The sequence below is a fragment of the Schistocerca gregaria genome, chromosome 2 (genome assembly GCF_023897955.1).
Source record: "Schistocerca gregaria isolate iqSchGreg1 chromosome 2, iqSchGreg1.2, whole genome shotgun sequence".
Classification (NCBI taxonomy): Eukaryota; Metazoa; Arthropoda; class Insecta; order Orthoptera; family Acrididae; genus Schistocerca; species Schistocerca gregaria.
This window is the reverse complement of record NC_064921.1, coordinates 658,122,534-658,146,076: the sequence shown is the minus strand read 5'-3', so window position 1 is coordinate 658,146,076 and position 23,543 is coordinate 658,122,534. Positions and strand designations below refer to the sequence as shown.

Below are 23,543 nucleotides of genomic sequence, written 5' to 3'. Positions count from 1 at the left end.
AGATGCCGAGAGTAGAACCGTGCTAAGCTAGAAGGCACTACGATAAGGGACGGACTGGACACCCACATCGTCAGCTAACCACTACGGCCACACAACCCGCACGTTTTAGCGTGAGATTGTTTCGCATGTCTGTTACGTCAAGGACCACCATCCCAGCCCATGTTAATAGCTAGAGCCCTCCAGAAAAACAGTATAGATCTTACGATAACACAAAAACGGCCACTACCACCCGCAAGTTTTAGCTTGAGACTTTTTCGCGTGTCTGTTACATTAGGACCACCCTCCAGCCTATGTTAAAAGATAGAGCCCTCCAGAAGAACAGTATAGATCTTACGATAACGCTAAAAGGACCACACCAGTTGCGTGAGACTTTTTCGCGTCTCTGTTACATTGTAAACTTTAAAAACATTGCCCCACCACGAAAAGTATAACGTTTCTCATTGGATAGACAGAATTTTTGTAGGCGGAGCTTAAGGTTAACATTGAGACCCTGATTGGTCAGATGAAAACACAACCAGATAGTTTTTTTTAAACCAACTTCGGTAAATTGTAGTAAGGAGAAGTTAGGAGAGGAGTTAGTTCCGATGGCGAGATGAGCGGAGCTGCGCTGCCCGCTGCCGCCCTGACGCTGCCTAAACACCGACAAGGTAATGAACGCACGCGATTCCGAATTTTTGAGCGCATAAGGCTTCACTCAGAACTGCAGAAGTCTCATCTGCTACAACCCCTTTTTGCGTAATACTAGTGTCGATCGTCAATTAAAGCTCATGGTGTTCACATTTGCCACTTGAAGTAAAAATCTGAAACGCGATGATTTTTCTGTTATATAGTTATTGAGAAGCCACATTAGCCACTGTAATTTACGACAAGTTAGATAAGTAATTAAAGATAATTGAGGGTCACTGTAGACCATTTTGATAGTTTGCTCTTTTGTGAAACTTAAATTAAACCTATATTATCGATGTGATATGGCATAGGTCATCCTTCGATCCATTGTACAACTTGGAAACCCACTCAGGGAATATTCGTTCACATTTTTGTTTAACGCAGTTGGTTTTTACCATCCTGTATTAAAACACTTCCTTTTATCAATAGTGCAATTTATAAACAATGTTTTGTGAGTAGAATAAAATTTCCAATGGTAAACTTATTCCTTTTTGAGGTTATTTTACCAGCTAACTAAAAATAGGAAAGCCTTGAACCGCTTCCACTAAATTTCATTAGTATTAAGATTCTTTTACAGGGAGTGCAGTGGAGCTGACGCTGAGATTAAGTATTTAGTTATATCATCGCTAGTCTCACTCAACTCTTCTGAATTCTACACGTCATGTGTAGTCTGGCATCTCCTTACCAGCAACAGGTCCCAGGTTCAAACTAATCAGTTCCCTAAAAAACACGCTCAGAGCGTCGTTGCGCGGAATTGGTAGGGAGACACGCTATAGAACAGACACCACCATGAATGTTTAGAAGAGATTAGTGTTCACACATTACTACCACTACCGCAGACAGTAAGGAGGAAATTGCAGGACAATCGACAGTGAACGAATAAAAAAATGATAGGCCACATGTCACAAATTTCTTACGCAGGCCACAATTCCAGGCACAGAGTAAAGAGAAAAATCTGTTTCCAAAATCTCGAGGTAATGATGGAATCAAAAACCCTAACACTTCTAATTGCTACAAGCTCTAACCTCGAGAGAAAAGTTGTGCCTCTGAGTGTCCTTCATAAATTCAACAGCATTCGAAAGAGGTTGGTTTTCGTGAAAAATCTGTAAGTAATAATGGGTTTTCGTTAATGTCACAGTAAATAGATACGATGAGAGAAGCTGACACACGTAAAAATTCTCAGCACCAGGCACTACTTCAGTAAAACTTCTCAGGATATGTGAACTCTTCATCATATTGTTATACAAACCAAGGCTCTGGCTGCCGTAGCAGGTAGCCTTCGAGGGAGTGGTGTGTTGAGACACTTTCGAAGAGATCTCGAAATGATGATAGAATAACTCTTCATAAAAATGACAACTTGACGACATTCTCTTAAGACATTTCCTGAAGATTATAGCGGTTGCGGAAGTTTACGCTTCCACATGTCAAGCAGCATGTCCTCCATCTAGTGTGCTCCAAGCGATTTAACTTCATAGAGCAATTATGACTTTACAAGGATAGTAATTCAGTATACGTAAAGGGAGATGAAAATCTAAGTATGGGGCCCTGGAACACGGTTGTAGAGGAAGGAGTACAGGAAAGGATAACGGATGAATATAGGCATCGTACTATCAATGACGCAGAAAGAAGACTAATTGAGTTCTGAAATAAACTACAGCTACTAACAGCGATTACTCTGGTCAGGAATCACAAGAGGAGGAACTATACTAGGAAAAGGCCGGGAGACACGAGATGATTGCTAATTGATTACATCATGTTCGGAGAGAGATTCGGAAATCAGAGACTCGATTGTAAGGCGTACCGAGGAACAGCTACAGACTGGTAAAGGTAAAAGCACCAGAGAGGCACTTTGACGTTGCGGCTGATAATGGAAGCAAGCCTAAAGAAAAATAAAGAAGCGGATTTATCGACTAGGAAAAGCGTCTGTCACTGTCAAATGGTGTAAGATATTAGAAATTCTGAGGAAAATAGTGTAAGGTATAGGGAGAGACGGTTGATATACAACAAGAGCCAAGAGAGAATAAAGGGAGTATAAGACCTAAAACCAAGTGCTTGGATTAAAAAGGTTATAATACAGGGATGTAGGCCTTAGCCCATAGTGTTCAATGTACTAGTATACATCAAAGAAGCAATGTTGGAAGAGAAAGATAGGTTCAAGATTGGAATTAAAATTCAAGGTGAAAACATAGAATCGCTGATGACATTATTATCTTCAATGAAAGTGAAGGAGAATTACAGGATCTTTTGAATCGAATGAACAATCTAGCGAATACAGAATATGAATTGATAGTGAATCAAAGTAAGATGGCTCGCCGGTGTGGCCGAGCGGTTCTAGGCGCCTCAGTCTAGAACCGCGCAACCGCTACGGTCGCAGGTTCGAATCCTGCCCCGAGCATGGATGTGTGTGATGTTCTTAGGCTGGTTAGATTAAAGTTGTTCTTCGTTCTAGGGTACTGATAACCTCAGATGTTAAGTCCCATAGTGCTCAGAGCCATTTGAAAGTAATATGAAGGTAATGAGAAGAAGCAAAAATGAGAACAACGAGAAATTTAACATCAGGATTGATGGTCAAGAAGTAGATGCAGTTAACGAATTCTGCTACCTAGGCAACAAAATAACCCACGACGGACAGAGTAAGGAAGAATTAAAAAGCTGACTAGCACTGACAAAAAGGACATTGCTGGCCAAGAAAAGTCTGCTTGCATCAAACGAGATCTTACTTTGAGGATGAAAATTCTGAGAATATACGTCTGGAGCACACAAAAAAATTGCCCTCGGCTGTGGTGTGTCATGTTTGTTCCAACTTTTTTGTGCAGGGTTCAAGTGAGTTCAAAATGGCTCTGAGCACGATGGGACTTAACATCCGAGGTCATCAGTCCCCTAGAACTTAGAACTACTTAAACCTAACTAACCTAAGGACATAACACACATCCATGCCGAAGGCAGGATTCGAACCTGCGGTCGTAGCGGTCGAGCAGTTCCAGACTGAAGCGCCTAGAACCGCTCGGTGACACTGGCCGGCGTTTGGAGCACTGCATTGTACGGTTGTGGAACATGGACTGTGGGAACGTTGTATGGTTGTGGAACATGGACTGTGGGAACGTCGGAACAGAAGAGAATCGAAGCATTTGAGATGTGGTGCTACAGAGGAACCTTGAAACTTAATGGACTGATAACGTAAGGAATAAGGAAGTTCTGCTCAGACGAAAGGAATTTATGGAAAACACTGACAAGAAGAAGAGACGTAATTGTAGGACATCTAATTAGGCATCATAGAATAACTTATATGGTTCTAGAGCGAGCTGTAGAGCGTAAAATGTATAGAGGAAGACAGAGATTGGAATACATCCTACAAATAATTGTGTACGTAGGTTGCAAGTACTGCTCTGATATGAAGAGGATGGCACAGGAGAGGAATTCGTGGAGGGCCGTATCAAACCAGTCAGAACACTTATGAAAACAAAAAACCAGCCATGAACGTAAAATCAGAGATACTACTATTCACTCAGGGGCTTAACAACAATAGTTCTCCGGCGTACCATTCTCAGTTGTAGGTGACACACATAAAGTACCCTCCGACACATACTTTATATATCCTTCTGTTTACATATTTAGAGCCCGCTGCCACTAGGGGGCTTTTAAGTGTATCGTGTAATGTGGAGGTGTGGAACGGATTTATATCAGTCAGTGAGAAACCGCGTACTGTAATCAGGCTTCGAATTTGAAGAGAATGTCCACACATAGAACATCCTCTTCTTCGGCATGACAATGCCAGACAACACACGAGCGCTACGACATCAGCAAATATCCGACGCCTTGAGTTCACTATCATTGATCATCTTTCATACAGTCCCGAATAATACCCATCCGATTTTCATCTTTTCCAGAACTTAACGAACCCTCCCGAGAATTTCACTTTGATATCGATGAAGCGGTGCAAACAAAGGTGAGGTTTTGTCTTTAACAAAGTCAACAAACTGGTCTCTGGTTGGGAGAAATATGTTCGTCGTCTGGGTGACGGCGCAGAGAAATAAATATGTAGACAAGAAGAATAAAGATGTAGTATGTTAATAAATTTTTTTCATGTAAAATGTTTTACTAGATTTTACATAAAAAAGTCGGATGAATTACTTCTAAGCACGTCCTCGTAGATGACAACGCAGATATAGAATCAGCAAGGAATAGATGCCAAGTATTTGTAACAAAAACTTCTAATTTCGTTGTGGCTGCTCAGCTATGTGATATTTGTCGAGAGCTACCAGTTATCGAGCGTTACTAACGTCGATTATCTTAGATAGTTTGAATTACAACCACCACGATTCTGTAGCTCTGCAACTAATTTCCATAGTATTACATCTCTGAGTGTCTTTAAAACTATAAAAATGTCGACTACCGCATGTCTACAGTTTTAAAGTGTGTAATGGAGTTATTTAACTCTGTGAATAAATAACTAAAATGTCTGAAAATGATAGACATACGGTGTACACCATATCAAAAATTTCAAAGTCTATTGGTCGATGACATAATGTCCTAATTACTTGTAGAATAATACAATTTTAGCACGTAAGCAGTGATTATACCTGGGAATATCTTTCATTAGCACTTTACAACTCATCTTAAGGAAGCTTCTAACGTCTGACTTACCTTCATTTAAGTTCACAGTGTAGTGCTTCCTCTTCATCCTACGAGAATGATCAAATAGTGAATCTTCCTGTAGCGATACATTACTGCATCTAGATATAATAACATCGTAGAGTGTCCCTCACGTGAAGTTGTCACCTAATATAAACCACAAGAGTAAATTCTGTCAGTTAGCGCTTAGTGTTTTCCTCTTTTCTCTAGTGTCGGCCTGCTGTATCATTGTCCCCAATGCAGTTCATATTGTCAGGTCGTGGCTTCTAGCATTAAATTTTCATCACTGAAGTTCACTGCGGCTTTTGCGATTGCTACTACATCCTTACATTAATGTTCCGAGCCCTTAAATACATGGGATGCCAACTTATTTAGTATTCCAAGCTACGTCAGGAAACTTTCTCCTGTGTAATACAGTCAGTACTAGGTGAGCGTCAGTCAAAAGACATAAACCGCTGCAATGTTCACCACAAATATTAAACATCAATTCACCATCTATTAATTTTAAATTAACGTTTCCTGGAGCAAAATTATACTCTAAACCATTTCCTTAAATGAGTAATACTTGTTCATGTCAAGCAGGCTAACCGATGATTTTCTAGTCATAAACTGTGTTTCCCAACTTTCTGCACATGGCCCTCTTTCGTGATACTTCGGAAATCTCCGCTGATATTCATACAGAGATCTAATTATTTTGTTAATTTTTGCAGCTTAATTTGTAATAACTGAAACTGTTGTTATGAATACATCAGCGTGCGTAGAGGCTTCAGTGTTGATAGAAGGGTTTTAACCTTTCAAATATTAAAGGTTAAAACCCTTCTATCAACATTTTCAAATATTAAATATAGCTAACACTTGGTTCAAGAATCATAAACGAAGGTTGTATACGTGGAAGAATCCTGGAGATACTAAAAGGTATCAGATAGATTATATAATGGTAAGACAGAGATTTACGAATCAGGTTTTAAATTGTAAGACATTTCCAGGGGCAGATGTGGACACTGACCACAATCTATTGGTTATGACCTGTAGGTTAAAACTGAAGAAAGCGCAAAAAGGTGGGAATTTAAGGAGATGGGACCTGGATAAACCAAAAGAACCAGAGGTTGTACAGAGTTTCAAGGAGAGCATAAGGGAACAATTGACAGGAATGGGGGAAAGAAACACAGTAGAAGAAGAATGGGTAGCTCTGACGGATGAAGTAGTGAAGGCAGCAGAGGATAAAGTAGGTAAAAAGACGAGGGCTGCTAGAAATCCTTGGGTAACAGAAGAAATATTGAATTTAATTGATGAAAGGAGAAAATATAAAAGAGCAGTAAATGAAGCAGGCAAAAAGGACTACAAACGTCTCAAAAATGAGATCGACAGGAAGTGCAAAATGGCTAAGCAGGGATGGCTAGAGGACAAATGTGGGGATGTAGAAGCTTATCTCACTAGGGGTAAGATAGATACTGCCTACAGGAAAGTTAAAGAGACCTTTGGAGAGAAGAGAACCACGTGTATGAATATCAAGAGCTCAGATGGCAACCCAGTTCTAAGCAAAGAAGGGAAGGCAGAAAGATGGAAGGAGTATATAGAAGGTTTATACAAGGCCGATGTACTTGAGGACAATATTATGGAAATGGAAGAGGATGTAGATGAAGACCAAATGGGAGATATGATACTGCATGAAGAGTTTGACAGAGCACTGAAAGACCTGAGTCGAAACAAGGCGCCCGGAGTAGACAACATTCCATTAGAACTACTGACGGCCTTGGGAGAGCCAGTCCTGACACAACTCTGCCATCTAGTGAGCAAGATGTATGAGACAGGCGAAATATCCTCAGACTTCAAGAAGAATATAATAATTCCAATCCCAAAGAAAGCAGGTGCTGACAGATGTGACAATTGCCGAACTATCAGTTTAATAAGTCACAGCTGCAAAATACTAACACGAATTCTTTACAGACGAATGGAAAAACTGGTAGATGCGGACCTCCGGGAGGATCAGTTTGGATTCCGTAGAAATGTTGGAACACGTGAGGCAATACTTACCTTACGACTTATCTTAGAAGAAAGATTAAGAAAAGCAAAACCTACGTTTCTAGCATTTGTAGACTTAGATAAAGCTTTTGACAATGTTGACTGGAATACTCTCTTTCAAATTCTGAAAGTGGCAGGGGTAAAATATAGGGAGCGAAAGGCTATTTACAATTTGTACAGATACCAGATGGCAGTTATTAGAGTCGAGGAGCATGAAAGGGAAGCAGTGGTTGGGAAAGGAGTGAGACAGGGTTGTAGCCTCTCCCCGATGTTATTCATTCTGTATATTGAGCAAGCAGTAAACGAAACAAAAGAAAAATTTGGAGTAGGTATTAAAATTCATGGAGAAGAAGTAAAAACTTTGAGGTTCGCCGATGACATTGTAATTCTGTCAGAGACGGCAAAGGACTTGGAAGAGCAGTTGAACGGAATGGACAGTGTCTTGAAAGGAGGATATAAGATGAACATCAACAAAACCAAAACGAGGATAATGGAATGTAGTCAAATTAAATCGGGTGATGCTGAGGGAATTAGATTAGGAAATGAGACACTTAAAGTAGTAAAAGAGTTTTGCTATTTGGGAAGTAAAATAACTGATGATGGTCGAAGTAGAGAGGATATAAAATGTAGACTGGCAATGGGAAGGAAAGCGTTTCTGAAGAAGAGAAATTTGTTAACATCGAATATAGATTTATGTATCAGGAAGTCGTTTCTGAAAGTATTTGGAGTGTAGCCATGTATGGAAGTGAAACATGGACGATAACTAGTTTGGACAAGAAGAGAATAGAAGCTTTCGAAATGTGGTGCTACACAAGAATGCTGAAGATAAGGTGGATAGATCACGTAACTAATGAGGAGGTATTGAATAGGATTGGGGAGAAGACAAATTTGTGGCACAACTTGACTAGAAGAAGGGATCGGTTAGTAGGACATGTTTTGAGGCATCAAGGGATCACAAATTTAGCATTGAAGGGCAGCATGGAGGGTAAAAATCGTAGAGGGAGACCAAGAGATAAATACACTAAGCAATGTCGTGTGACCATCTGTCACTTGTCCAGTGGGTGATTCGCTTCTAAAGGCAGCGAACACAGTTCTGTACGATACGGCAAATTGTAACTGACAGAGCTGCATAATCGTCAAAACAGTTCTGCATAATGTTAAAACATGACGAATGGCAGACCTGGTACACGCTCAGTTATAAACAATGGTTCACTTTTGACATGAATTCGATCGAACTCAATATATTAACTGATGTGCTCTTTCACAGAGGACGAACAATCTTGTTTCATGACATTATATTACGTTAATAATTGCTCCATAGATCACGAATACGATATTTCATAATGATGTGGAACATGTCAGTTTAACATAAGTTTCCTTTACACGATATATATTTTTTTTTCACAGTTACTATTTCATATCTAAAAGTTACTCTATTGAGTAGAAGGAGTTGTCATTCATATATCCTTTCAATTTGTTTTAAAACCGTGGTTGGCAATCTGTCAGACTTTTAATGCCATTTGGCAAATCACCAAAGATTTTTGTGATAGGTTAATTCACCCCTTTCTGTACGAAAGTCAGATTTTACCCAGGATAGAGAAGAAAACCATTTCTGCTTGCTACTGTTTTTGAATTGGGATGGTTTATTAAAAATGAATTTCTTAAGTGAATACTGTGAATATCCATAGTTCCTAGAATAACTATCTGCAGTGTCATCTTGTGTGGGCTCCAGCTATTATTCTGATTAAACGCTTTTGTGCAATGAATATTTTTCTCTTAATGATGAATTACCCCAAAATATCATACCATATGAAAGCAGTGGCCGGCCGCGGTGGTCTCTCGGTTCTAGGCGCGCAGTCCGGAACCGTGCGACTGCTACGGTCGCAGGTTCGAATCCTGCCTCGGGCATGGATGTGTGTGATGTCCTTAGGTTAGTTAGGTTTAAGTAGTTCTAAGTTCGAGGGGACTAATGACCACAGCAGTTGAGTCCCATAGTGCTCAGAGCCATTTGAACCATTTTTGAAAGCAGTGAATGAAAACAGGCATAGTAGGCTAATTTATTGGTACGTCTATCAGCAAAATTTGCAGTAACTCTAACAGCATGTGCATATTACGTGAAGTATGTAAGTACATGAGGATGGTTTCCTTTTAACAAGACTGAATATGCATAAATGAAGATCACAATAAGGTATTACCTGTGAGTAGTACAACAAACGAAACCGCGATCGCCAGTAAAGAAATTTAGGTACAGTCCAGGGGAGGGAGATGCTGAAACTTTTAAAATTAGTGAAGCCACATTCTTATTATCGAGTGTTTGGAAGCAGTTATTAGAACCCAGGACTGGCAGCAGGAGGAATAGGGTGCAATTCCATGTCTAGTCATACAAAATTAGGTCCTGAAATACGACTAAAGGGCAGCTCTGATTGTCTTCTCCATTCTTGTCAATAGCATGTTTTGCTCCATTACTAATTAACTCAGACGAGGCTTCTCAGGTTTATGCGTGGCAGCTCATGGATTTTTAACACACCTACCTCACCCACATGTGAAATAAATTCGTTATGGCAATAATTTTGTAATGTGACAAAACTATGTACTTAAGTTTCCGTTAAATGTTTCGCTTCCATGATCGTCTAAGGCTTTTGAGTACAAGTAATATTCACAAATTCACTGTCACAGTTTATATTTATTTACATCCCGTGCTGCAGACGATGTACGCTATTGACAACAAACTAAGGTAAGGTTTGGTAAGGTACTGACGGTACTCAGGGTACGGAGACCTAATAACACATCGGTAGTATGCTTCCGGATTTTCTTGTAGTAGTAGTAGAAGTCGTAGTTCTATTTATCCGTAGATACCTATTACAACGATATTGAACGTGCCTTGGTATTACAATTTAAGAACAACAAAAATAAAGTACAGGGTGGTTATAAATTGACTTTCACTACTGGAGAGGGCCACCATGAAAAATAAGAGATCATAGTGCAACGAAACTTTGTGGAAACATTTATAAGGACATGCCTAAGAGAAACAACTAATAAACTAGTGAAAGAAACACATTTTAATTTCCACACGAGAACGTACCATTTGTTAACTGCGTACGATATTTACTTCAAGGTTCCCAACCTTGCTAAAAATTGCTCTGCTGTTGACTGAAATATTTCAGGCAGGATGTTGGTTACCTCCTTCGCAATGCTCACCTTCAACCTAGGTGTGTTTCAATATCCTGTTGATTAACCTTGTTCTTCTGGTAGCCCCACAGCCAAAAGTCAGACGGGATCATGTCTGGTGATCTTAGAGGAGATGCAGTCTGAAGCGATCGGCCAGTGATTCGGTTTTTTCCAATTGTGTTACGGAGTAATCAAGCGATCTCAAGCGCAATGCGAGGTGGAGCTCCATCAACCTTCTAAACAACTGAATCCGAAGCATCTCTGTCCTGTAGAGCAGGGATCACACGTTGGCGAAGCAGACCACAGTAGCTTGTGCCGCTGACGCAACATATGCTGCGTGTACATGGTACTTGGAGTCCGAATTCCTTCCGCGTTGCTATACCATTACACGCGCCTAATGGCAAGTAGAGATACTAACATTACTAGCAACACATGTCCTGCAGCGCACAGTCTGAACCTCAGTCCTATACGGTTGGGTATCCGTAGGGTAAATAGTTTTCTGTCTACACTGACTCAATTAGCGAATATTTGCTTAAAGTCACCCTGTAATTCTTTTACACAGACATTTATAGACTTACAGGTCTGGAATGACAAAGATGGGACAGGTAGTTCGTGGTCTTGTAGTAGGACCATAACCGGCATTTGCCTGTAATAATTTAGGGAAATCACGGAAAACCTAAAGCGGGATAGGGGTGGGTTGATGATGACTGAAGACCCCCTCCTGAAAACAATGCCACTCTGCTTAAGACAGCGCTATGTTCTTCGGATTACCATTAGTTTAGAATGCTCTTTTCAGAGAATTTATTTAAAAATGATAAAAGGCTAATGCTATGATGTCTATTCATTTCTCACTCCCCGTCACTATACACACTGTACACAAAGTATCTTCATAACGCTACACACACGCCGCACACTGCTGATGTCAGCACAATTTTGTGCACTGCAACTTCCATTTTGCTAAAGAGTTGCCTGGTTGGGGTCCAGACACCAAGTACGCATAAACGCAAAACTCGCAGCACTCGAAGAAGGCGCCATGCGTTGGTCTACATCTGTGTCTACATCGATACTATGCGAGCCACCGTACGGTGCGTGGCGCAGGGTACCCTGTACTACGGCTAGTCATTTCTTTTCCTGTTCCACTCGAAAACAGACCGAGGGAAAGCGACTATCTATATTACTCCGTATGATCCATAACTTTGCGCATCCTACCTTGGTAGTCTCTACATGCAATCTATGTTGGAGACACTAGAACCGTTTAGCAGTCAGCTTCAAAAGCCGGTATTCAACGGTTTCTCAATAGTGTTTCTCGAAAAGAACGCCGCCTCCCCTCCAGGGATTCACATTTCAGTTCCCGAAGGATCTCCGTAACACTTGGTATTGATAGAACCTACCGGTAACAAATATAGCAGTCAACCTCTGAATTGCTTCGATATCTTCCTTCGATCCGACCTGTTACGTATCCCAAACACTGTAGCAGTACTCGAGAATAGGTCGAAAATGCGTCCTAAGTGCGGTCCCCTTTACAGGTGAACGAATCTTTCATAAAATTCTCCCAATAAACCGAACTCGACCAGTCACCTTCCATACCACAGTCCTCAAATGCTCGTTCCATTTCATAATGCCTTGCAAACATTACGGCAAGATATTTAAAGGACTTGACTGTGTCAAGAAGGACACTACTAATACTTTATCCGAACATTACGGGTTTTATCTTTCTACTCATCCTCACTAACTTGCATTTTTCCACATTTAGAGCTAACTGCCATTCTTCACACCAACTGAAAATTATATCTTTTTGTACCTTACTAGTCACTCAACTTCGCCACCTTACCGTTTACCACGGCATCAGCAGCAAACAACCGCAGATTGCTGTCCACGCTGCAAGCCCAATAATTTATGTATAGAGCGAACAACAGCTATCGTATCACGCTTCCCTGGGACACCCGCGATAATACCATTGTCTCTGACGAACACTCGCCGTCGAGGTTCTATTACTTAAGAAGTCTTGAAGCGACTCACATATCGGAGAACTTATTCTATATACTCGTGCTTTCGTTAGCAGCATTCATTGGCGCACCCTGCCAAAAGCTTTCCAGAAATCTATAGATATGGAGTCTGTCTGTTGCCCTTAATCCACTGTTCACAGTATATACAATGTGAGAAAAGGGCAAAAAAATTTTGGGATACTGGTCTGTAATTTTGGGAGTCCGTTGTTTTGTCCTCCTGGCATACTGGAGTCACCTGCGCTTTTTTACCAGCCGCTCGGGACTTCGTACCGAGCGAGAGATTCACGATAAATGCAGGCTAGGCAAGTGGCCTGTGCCGTGAGTACTCTTTGTAAAATCGAATTAGGGTTCCATCCACGGCTCGTGATTTATTTGCTTTTAAATCTTTCATTTTGTTTCCCACTCTAAGGATGTTCATTATTTTTTCGTCCATACAGGAATCTGTCCGATGGTCAAATGAAGGTGTGTTAGTGCGATTCTCCAGTGTGCACGATTTCTGGAAAGTGAAATTTAAGACTTTGACTTTTGTTTCGCTATCATCAACTGCCACACCAGACTGATAAACGGGAGACTATATGGAAGCCTTTTCTCATGTTCCCTGCCAGATCTTCTGCTAAGGTGTGACGGTGATAGTTGTTATATGCTTTACGCATAGAGTTTTTAACAGACAGACAGCCTCTGCTTCCTCAATATGCTCCGAATTTCGTATTAAATCACGGTGGGTCTTTTCCATCTTTCATCCACTTACTAGGCACATAGCTCCCCAGACCACGATTTACAATCTGCTTAAAGTTTCCCCTTAATTCCTCTACCTCCAACTTACAGGAGCAAAGTGATGCCAGTTCAGTGTCTACTCTGTCTATCAGAAGCACTCTCCTTGCAGTCTTGATTGATTTATTAACTTTTGTAATAATAGTTGCTGATAATAACATCATGATAGTGAGTCCCCGTTTCTATACTGACATTGTCGGTAAGTTCCAGCCTATTTGTAGCTACAAAGCCTAAGTTATTTCCATTGCGTGTCGACTGCCGAACTACCTGTTTAACACAGTTTTCAGAAAAACGTGTTCAAAAGAATTTCGCATGACTTTGTCTGTACCACCTCCAATGAAACCATGGTCTACACTCTGCAAGTTAAATTCACTCCTAACTAGTATTGCATTATGTGGGTATTTATGCGCTGTTGAAGGTAGACATTTTTTGAATGACTATAGAACTGTCACAGCGGAATCGGGTGGCCGGAAAAATACATCCAACAATTAATTTTGTTTCACTACACCTCTTATACACGACCCGATGTCTTCACTGTCCTATTGAACTTCGACGTCACTCGAGACAATATTTTTGTTAACTGTAATGAATACTCCCTCTGTATGGCCTCTAATTTATCTTTCCGTTATATGTTCCAGAACTCATTAAAGATGTCAGAGCTTTCCAACAATTAATTTTGTTTCACTACACCTCTTATACACGACCCGATGTCTTCACTGTCCTATTGAAATTCGACGTCACTCGAGACAATATTTTTGTTAACTGTAATGAATACTCCCTCTGTATGGCCTCTAATTTATCTATCCGTTATATGTTCCAGAACTCATTAAAGATGTCAGAGCTTTTCATTTCTGGCTTCAGCCAGCTCTCGCTCCCACGAATAACGTGAGAACGTACCTGGAGAACAGTAAAATCTGGAAGTTTATTTCGAATAATTGGACAGTTTACAGATTAAAAAATGATAGTGGAAGTGTCTTTCTTTCCTAACGCCGTTTTACTTGTTTTTGTTGCATATCGATTGGTTAGTGTTTTTCAGAGCACCTCAAACTACCGTCTAGCCAAAGAAATCCTCGTGTGCTGTCTACCACTCATCTGCTACCCGAGTAGCTGCTTCCTTTGTGTAGAGCACAGCTGTCCTGTCAAGGAGAATACTGGAAATCCCCACACTGTACCGCAGGTCTAAAAATCTGCAGCCAAGACCGTCGTAGAGTCGACCTAGCCTTTGAATGAGACCCTCCACTCGGCTCCAAACCAAAGGTCCCTGATCATCTCTGAGAACAATACTGCAAATTGCGAGCTCTGCTTGCACCCCTTGTGAAAGACCAGCAGTCTTCGTCACCTCCGCCATCCGCATGTACAAACTGAGGATGGCGTCAGCACTCATGCAACAGGCATTGTTGTTGCCGACGCGGGCCACAACTTGCAGATGACTGCACTCTGCATGCTCGATAGCCCCGGCCAATGCTGCCTCCACGTCTCACGTCAGATGAGGCCCCCCTTGCAGACATATAGAGTGCACAACGGGTTCCTTACCTGCCCTGAACACTGTCTGCCTAAGGGGCTCCACAACGCGCCTAACATTGGAGGAGCTGTAGGAGCGGCCATCTGTCCACTGTCAGGGAGAATGGGCCATGTCAGGCGCCCGGTCGCCACATTTGTCCTTCGCCTCGAGCCACGCGAAACCTGCTGTACGGGTGGATTCACAGCGCCAGGTGAACTAGGAGATGCTTCTGAAGCAGAGCCTGTGGGCAAAAAAAAAAAAGGACAGCTGAGGTGTTCCCATGCGATGCGCCAGACTTTCCGCCGCCGCTACACCCCGAGAGAGTAGCGTGAAGGTGTCTGACTGTAGTCTAAAGCACACACTGGTGATCGCGAAATGTGACGAGCCCCTGCTGCGTCTGCACACAGACCATCCTAGCAAAACTAAATAAGTAAATTATAAAAGCAGGCAGACTCCTAGATATGCAACCTGCTACTCTCCTGATGGGTCACCAACGAACGCTGATGCGTTAATGAGCTATTTAGCTGGCTGTTCAGTGAGCAACTACAGCGCTACAAAGTGAATAAGTTTACACTTACAAAAACGGGGGGTGAGGGGGTTAAACCTCATAAACAGAAAAACACGCAAGAAATTTAATAAATATACTACTAGGAAGACACAGAAAAAGTGAAACAACTTGCCGCTCTGTAGTCGTATAGATACTGAGCGCTAGAGCGTGAATGAATATTGCGCACCAAATGAAAACTACAATTCCGTGCGACACCTGAATGCTCACTGTTAGTCAACGCGCACACTAAACCTAAGACAGCACGCGTATCACATCAATTCCCACTTTCATGTGACATTCTGTTCTAGAGTTCAGCTGATGTAATGGCAAAACCGTGACTATATAGTGGTATAGGTTTTATCTTGATGTATTATTTATAAATTCTCCTATTTATATTCTGAAATATCTTTCAACTAGTTCATATGGTCATAGCTATCTACAGATAACGCGTTCTGAGTGGAGATTTAATTTCCATTGAATCGATTTGCCGACATTTTTACCAAAGCATTGTAAAAGGTTTCCATTACTGTATTCTTCGTTGACGACTCTTCACGGCGCCTACTCCGTCACCCTCATTAAGCAGGCCGTACGGTTCTATACTTGTTGTGACGTAAAGCCATAAGCTACCTTAGAAGTACCTCAAATAAATAATAATCCAGCATAAACAAATATCCGCTCAAAAGCTCATACTCGTCTCATTTGGAAAACGTTACATTTAACATAAAATTAATCACCTACACATTCACTTAGTTTAGACAACGAATTTACAGCAAACTTTTCTCCTCTCACTCTTACAGTGAAAAACAATACCGAAACATGTAAACAGTGACCAAACGATACGTGGATGGCTTTTAAAACTAAAACCAGAGGACCAGTGGAAAACTTTCGCACTTTTACTGCTTTAAATAATGAGATATTTGCGATTAGTTGTCACTGGGATAAGGATAGTTTCGAGAATAAAATGAAACGACATGAAATAATAATTATGCATTTATGATACATTCTTATACAAATTTCCACGCATTACTGCTTGTAATTTGTAACTTTAAACTGTAATATTTACATTTACGAGTTTTTGAAGAGAATTTTAATGAGAAATCTTAATGTAAAATGAAAGAAGTAAATAAATACGAAGTTTAGAGATTAGTGTTCACTTCTTACCTGGTATATCACTAAAGCCACAATAACTTCTAACTGTAAAAATGGTTCAAATGGCTCCGAGCACTATGGGACTTAACTGCTGTGGCCATCAGTTCCCTAGAACTTAGAACTACTTAAACCTAACTAACCTAAGGACATCACACACATCCATGCCCGAGGCAGGATTCGAATCTGCGACCGTAGCGGCCACGCGGTTCCGGACTGTAGTGCCTAGAACCACTCGGCAACTCCGGCCGGCTTCTTACTGTATTTAGAGAATTTAATTTCACGTCCTACTTTATATAAGTACCTTAGGCCGTAGAAGCAATAGGCAAATCACAAATCAACGCGACAATGAAAGATATGTTTGTCGTTCCAGAATGTATAATCGTTAGAAAAGTCATCTTGTAAGAAGGGCAAATATGATGGACTACCGCAGTGGTCACGGTAATTATCTGTGACAGTGTTGTACACAAATTACAAGTATTTCAAAACAAAAAGTGGTATATCTAATAATAAAATACGAAAAGGAAGTCTGTTTTTTGTGATTAATAAGTTAGCTCCGTAGGTAGGAAACTGAACACCTGTGATGTTAAAAGCTCTTTTATATTAAAATTTTCCATACATTTCAAACTTTAGCAGCAGTTCGTAGTAATAGACGGCAAATCATCGAGTAAAAGTGAAGTGATATCAGGTGTTCCCCACGGAAGCGTCCTGGGACGTCTGCTGTTCCTGATCTATGTAAATGACCTGGGTGACAATCTGAGGAGTTCTCTTAGGTTGTCCGCAGATGATGCTGTAATTTACCGTCCAGTAAGGTCATCCGAAGACCAGTATCAGTTGCAAAGCTATTTAGAAAAGATTGCTGTATGGTGTGGCAGGTGGCAGTTGACGCTAAATAACGAAAAGTGTGAAGTGATCCACATGAGTTCCAAAAGAAATCCGTTGGAATTCGATTACACGATAAATAGTACAATTCTCGAGGCTGTCAGTTCAACTAGGTACCTGGGTGTTAAAATTACGAACAACTTCAGTAGGAAAGATCACATAGATAATATTGTGGGGAAGGCGAGCCAAAGGTTGCGTTTCATTGGCAGGACACTTAGAAGATGCAACAAGTCCACTAAGAGACAGCTTACACTACACTCGTTCGTCCTCTATTAGAACATTGCTGCGCGGTGTGGGATTCTTACCACGTGGGATTGACGGAGGACATCGAAAGGGTACAAAAAAGGGCAGCTCGTTTTGTATTATCACGTAATAGGGGAGAGAGTGTGGCATATATGATGCGCGAGTTGGGATGGAAGTCATTAAAGCAAAGACGTTTTTCGTCGCGGCGAGATCTATTTATGAAATTTCAGTCACCAACATCTCTTCCGAATGGGAAATTATTTTGTTGAGCCCAGCTACATAGGTATGAATGATCATCAAAATAAAATAAGAGAAATCAGAGCTCGAACAGAAAGGTTTAGGTGTTCATTTTTCCCGCGCGCTTTTCGGGAGTGGAATGGTAGAGAGATAATATGATTGTGGTTCGATGAACCCTCTGCCAAGCACTTAAATGTGAATTGCAGAGTAATCATGTAGATGTAGATTGATATGCGATGTCAGAAGCTTGTTAAAAAAACCTTTCTAACGATATCTCATTCATCCCTGTAAGAGTAATATGCGATGAAAAAAGAGATGTTGACTTGAGAAATGATATGTATGGTAGTATAATAGATTTGTGGAAAAGACCAATGCATGCATTACTAAATTAATAGTTTGATTGTTCTCAGAAACAAGTTTGCAGTCGAAGTACACTCCGAAATACCGGCGCCACCATACCGGAGCCGTTAGATGAGCCGAAACAAAAGTGTGCTGCCCATCTCCAAGTCATCAATTGGCTGTGCTTTTCTGTTTTGGCTTTTGGTATTTAAGTATATACCAGGTCTGCGAACTTGTACCAGCAAACAAACAAACAAATCAATTGCGTATGTCTATATTTTCGACCATTTAAGTAAATATTTGCCTACCGTTGTACACGAACATCGTTTTATGGGGAAACTTGTGAATACTGGAAAAACCTTATATGCAGAGACTTAAAAAATTATGAGGAGCGTTCAATTAGTAATGCAATACATCTTTTCTCTTATACAATTTCGGTTGAAAAATGCGTAATTTGTTGTAGGACTTCCTTGAATATCCCCTCTACAGCTCCTATAGCTTCATGAATTTCGAATGGGTGGCGGCGCCATACGTAGCCATCAAAATGGTGTCTGTGACACAGGTGACTTAAAAGCAGCGAGGTGTCGTTGAGTTTGTTTTGGCGGAAAACCAGAGCGTCGCATATATTCATAGGCGTTTGCAGAATGTCTACGAGATCTGGCAGTGAGTCTTTGGGTGAAGGTCGCGCAAATTTCTCCGATCTCCTGCGTGCCGGTCGGACGTACACAGCTGTGACGTGCGGACACTCTCGTTCCATGTGATCAACGGGTCAAAATCAAGCATCTCGCTACTTAAATGGATATCTCTTGTTGATAGTGCTGACACACAAACGTCTACCAAATGGGCTACTATAAGGTGAATGATCTTTGGGTTCCTTGCCGCCTGACAGAAGACCGTAAGGAGCACCGAAGGACCATCTGTGCGGAATTTCTTGCGTGTTACGGCGCTGATCGTTGCAATTTTGTATCGAAAGTCGTCAGAGGCGATGAAATATGTATTTATAACCTTGAACCAGAAACGAAACGGTAGTCGACCAACTCTCATCCGAAGAAAAGGAAATAATACAAAAGCCAAGGTCGCTTAAATACTGTTTACTGGATGACCGGTTTCAAAACACGAAAGGTGCCATCATCGGATCTGAATGTAGCTTAACTTTTATAAACCATTCGGATATAACGATACATGAGGCAGACCAGCTGATATAAAATCATTGTCACAGAGATAAAAAAAATAAAAATAAACTACTCTCATGGTCAGATATGGAATAGAATGACCATGAGAACAGCTGCTTTTTATTTTATATGACAATGTTCTCTTATCAGCTGGTCTGCCTCATGTGTCGTTATATCCAAATGGTTTATAAATGTTAAGCTACATTCAGATCCGATGATGGCATCTTTAGTGTGTTGAAACTGGTCATCCAGTAAACAGTATTTAAGCGATCTTGGCTTTTGAGTTATTTCTGGACCAGAGTGATCGCCCCACAATACACTATGTGTTCACTGCACCGAAGAAAAAGTTCCAAGCCGCACACTCAGCCGGAAATGGCATGGCGACGGTCTTCTGGGACTCTGAAGGGATTAAACTGTTGCATGTCCTCCCTCATGGCGAAACGATCAACTCTGAACTTATTGTGCTACCTGCAGGAAACTGAAGAAACGACTTCAGCGTCATCGCCGCCAGAAAAATACAAACACAAGGGCTCACATAAGTCTGCACACCCGAAAGAAGTTCACAAGCCTTCATTCGACCAGTTTTCCTCATCCAAGATACAGCGATGATCTTCCACCTTCAGACTTCCATCTGTTTGGCCCAAGGATGGATGCACTTCACGTGGATGGCTGGGAAATTATTGATGCGATTAGCACACTACACTCGCATTCGGGATGACAACGGTTCGGATCGCGTCAGCCCATCCTGATTTAGGTTTTCTTCGATTTCCATAAATTGCTTAAGCCAAATGTCAGGATGGTTCATTTGAAAGGGCATGACCGATTTCCTTCCCCATCTCTAATCGAAGCTTCTGCTGTGCCTCTAATGAGCTCATTGTCTAGGGAACGTTAAACACAATTCTTCCTCCGCCCTCCTCCAAGGTAACTGATGCATTAAGAAGTTAGCTCCGACGTCGAGTAGTAGGGAGGTATCATGCCAGGTTACAGGCCCTGCCAGTAAGGTGGCATGGAACGAAGATTGTCTTGAAACATGGGAATAATGTGGTGTCTTCGAATCCTACCTGCTTTCAGAAAAAACCGTTGTGTTGCTTAATGAACGCCCCTAATAAATACTTGGAACCAGGCGGTCAAAGTGTTTCTCAGATAAGTCGTCATAGAAGCAAACTGGGAGGTATTATAAAAGGTTCTCCAGAAACAGCATTTGAGGCACAACGTTAGAAATGTCACTTGGGGGAAATTTAAAGATATTGGTTGTGAAAACTATGCAAACAAGAAAAGGTTATGGAGGAGAGGGACAAAAAGATTAAACTGTCGTTGGTTTCTTTTTCTCCGCAGCCAGGTACCTGTCGGACATGGAATTCGACGCGTGGGAGGCGGGCCAGCCGGACAATGGCGACGGCTACGGCTACGAGGACTGCCTGGCGCTGCACCCCAACGGCACGCTCTTCGACGTGGCGTGCCACCTGCCGCTCGCCTTCCTCTGCGAGCTGCCGCCGCCTTGACACCACCTTACATCAAGTGTGACCAGTTCCAACTACCGGAGTCGATAGTCACGTGAAATTTGCATTCCCCGAACAAGTACTTGTAAGTGACCCAATTCATGCTGAAAAAATTCAAATTTTTTGCGGCAAGAAAAAAACAGTCAAATAAAATAGCAATGTAATAAAATAATTCACCGTGTCACCATCTGTACAATACTCTTTCCCATGCAGCTCAGTATGTGCGCCTTCTTTAATACAACAGCCGGCCGTTGTGGCTGAGCGGCTCTAGGCGCTTCAGTCTGAAACCGCGCCGCTGCTACGAGCGCTGGTTCGAATTCTGCCTCTGGCATGGATGTGTGTGATGTCCTTGGATTAGTTAGGTTAAAGTAATCCTAAGTTCTAGGGGAATGATGACCTCAGATGTTAAGTCCCATAGTGCTCAGAGCCATTTGAACCATTTCTAATACAGCATTAGTGCTCTTATGTTGCCGACACTAGAAATAATTCTTTGAAAATACTCCACGAACCTCTTCTTCGAACTGTAACACCCAAAGTACATGTTTAAGAGCCTCCAACATTTGTATTCGTTTGTCTAGTGCCGAGTAGAGCTCCAGTTCGCCCTGAGGACAAAGTGGTGTGTCACATTTTCCACGAGATACCGAAAAATACTGAGCCTCCGTCCAGATCCATTTCCACATAAACGATGCTCAGAATTGCCGGAAAATGACGTTACGTCACCATTTTATAGAAGTCGTTGTCACTCGAAGCGGAACGAGTGGGAACTATACTACACTCACGTTTAGAAAAACACAGGATACCTTGAGCAACTGGAGATAAGATGTTCGTATTCACAGGCCATGTCCATTTGTATATTCTGCAGAAACGATTAGTATTTGAACCATGTTAGCCCGCGGATTCAAGGTGATATCGGCGCAACACCACCTACCGGTAATATGTGTCTTCGGCTCTCATTGTCCCTACAAACCGAAGTAAATGGATCAGTGTGACTTGAGCAGACGTGAAGGATGCCTCGGAGACGTATGCGCGGACCGTAGAGTCAACACAGCGAGTCTGAAAGAGGGTGCATTATTAGCATAAGAGCTTGTAATGCATCCATCCGGGAAGTTGCTGCTTGTGTCGGACGAATTTTTGCGGCAGTGCAATGTGTATGCAGATTGGTTCATGGAAGGCCGTAGAACCGACGAAACAGGTTAGGTAGAAACACCCAGACCCCCCCCCCCCCCCCCCCCCGGTATATCGACGCATCATCCAAATGACATTGCAGCATAGATCTGTGTCCTCGGCACTGGTCAATGGTGAAATAGTGTAACACATTGTACACTATCAGGGATGACAGTCCCTCGCCGTTTATTATGGGGTTAGTTACGAGCGCGTCGTCCACTTCTCTGCCTACCTTTGACGAATGTGCAGAAACATGCTTGGGGATGTAATGTGTTGAACAACGTCACTGGGGCAGGAACGACATCAGATAGTGTTTTCAGATGAAACCAGGTTTGTTTGTTTGAAAATGACGCCCACATTTTGCTTCGTCGCACACAGAGGGAGTGGCATCACAGTGACAGTGTTCCCACAAGACAGACAGCGTCAACTCAAGGTGTTATGGTGTGGAGTGGTATCGGGTACAACCACAAATCATGGTTGGTGCGTGTGCAGGGCACTGTGACGAGTGTGGCCTACCTGAATGACATCCTGCGACCGTAAGCCATGCCCTTTTTGCACAAAACCCCAGACACCATTTATCAGCAAGACAATGCTGCACGAACACGTGTCTTCCTGTTTTCACAGGATGTCAGTCTTTTGCCCTAGCTCGCCGGATCACCAGACTTGTCATCAATTTGAAATGTGTGGGATATGGTGAAACGACGGGTGCAGCTCTGTGACCCAAAGCCATGACGCCAGTCAATAAAATTCTCCTGGGTTTGGGACCGCATTGTCAACTGCAAAATTTCGACGTTTCTACGACTATTGCAAGACGCCTTCCACAGGGTGTATTGATAAGTACTGAATGGGCACTAGTTTGATTACATATATGCTATGGAGCAGTGCTGTCATTGGATATGAGGGTGAGGTGGAATGGTATTTGGTGGTCTATTATGAACCGTGGACCTTGCCGTTGGTGGGGAGGCTTGCGTGCCTCAGCGATACAGATAGCCGTACTGTAGGTGCAACCACAACGGAGGGGTATCTGTTGAGAGGCCAGACAAACGTGTGGTTCCTGAAGAGGGGCAGCAGCATTTTCAGTAGTTGCAGAGGCAACAGTCTGGTTGATTGACTGATCTGGCCTTGTAACAATAACCAAAACGGCCTTGCTGTGCTGGTACTGCGAACGGCTGAATGCAAGGGGAAACTACGGCAGTACTTTTTCCCGAGTGCATTCAGCTTTACTGTAGGATTAAATGATGATGGCGTCCTCTTGGGTAAAATATTCCGGAGGTAAAATAGTCCCTCATTCGGATCTCCGGGCGGGGAATACTCGAAAGGATGTCGTTATCTGGAGAAAGAAAACTGGCGTTCTACGGATCGGAGCGTGGAATGTCAGATCACTTAATCGGGCAGGTAGGTTAGAAAATTTAAAAGAAAAATGTATAGGTTAAAGTTAGATATAGTGGGAATTAGAGAAATTTCGGTGGCAGGAGGAACTAGACTTCTGGTCAGGAGAGTACAAGGTTATAAACACAAAATAAAATAGGGGTAATGCAGGAGCAGGTT

At 42.0% G+C, this 23,543-nt stretch overlaps 1 protein-coding gene across 1 annotated transcript in view; it reads left to right on the top strand.

Annotated features, from left to right (window-relative positions):
- Positions 1 to 20,983, top strand: part of LOC126336290 (macrophage mannose receptor 1-like) — a 64,717-nt gene extending 43,734 nt beyond the window's left edge. The window contains exon 7 of the mRNA XM_049999823.1: positions 20,668 to 20,983. Coding sequence (XP_049855780.1) covers positions 20,668 to 20,834 — 167 coding nt within the window. The 3' untranslated portion in view covers positions 20,835 to 20,983. The remainder of the gene's footprint in view (positions 1 to 20,667) is intronic.
- The last annotated feature ends 2,560 nt before the right edge of the window (positions 20,984 to 23,543 follow it).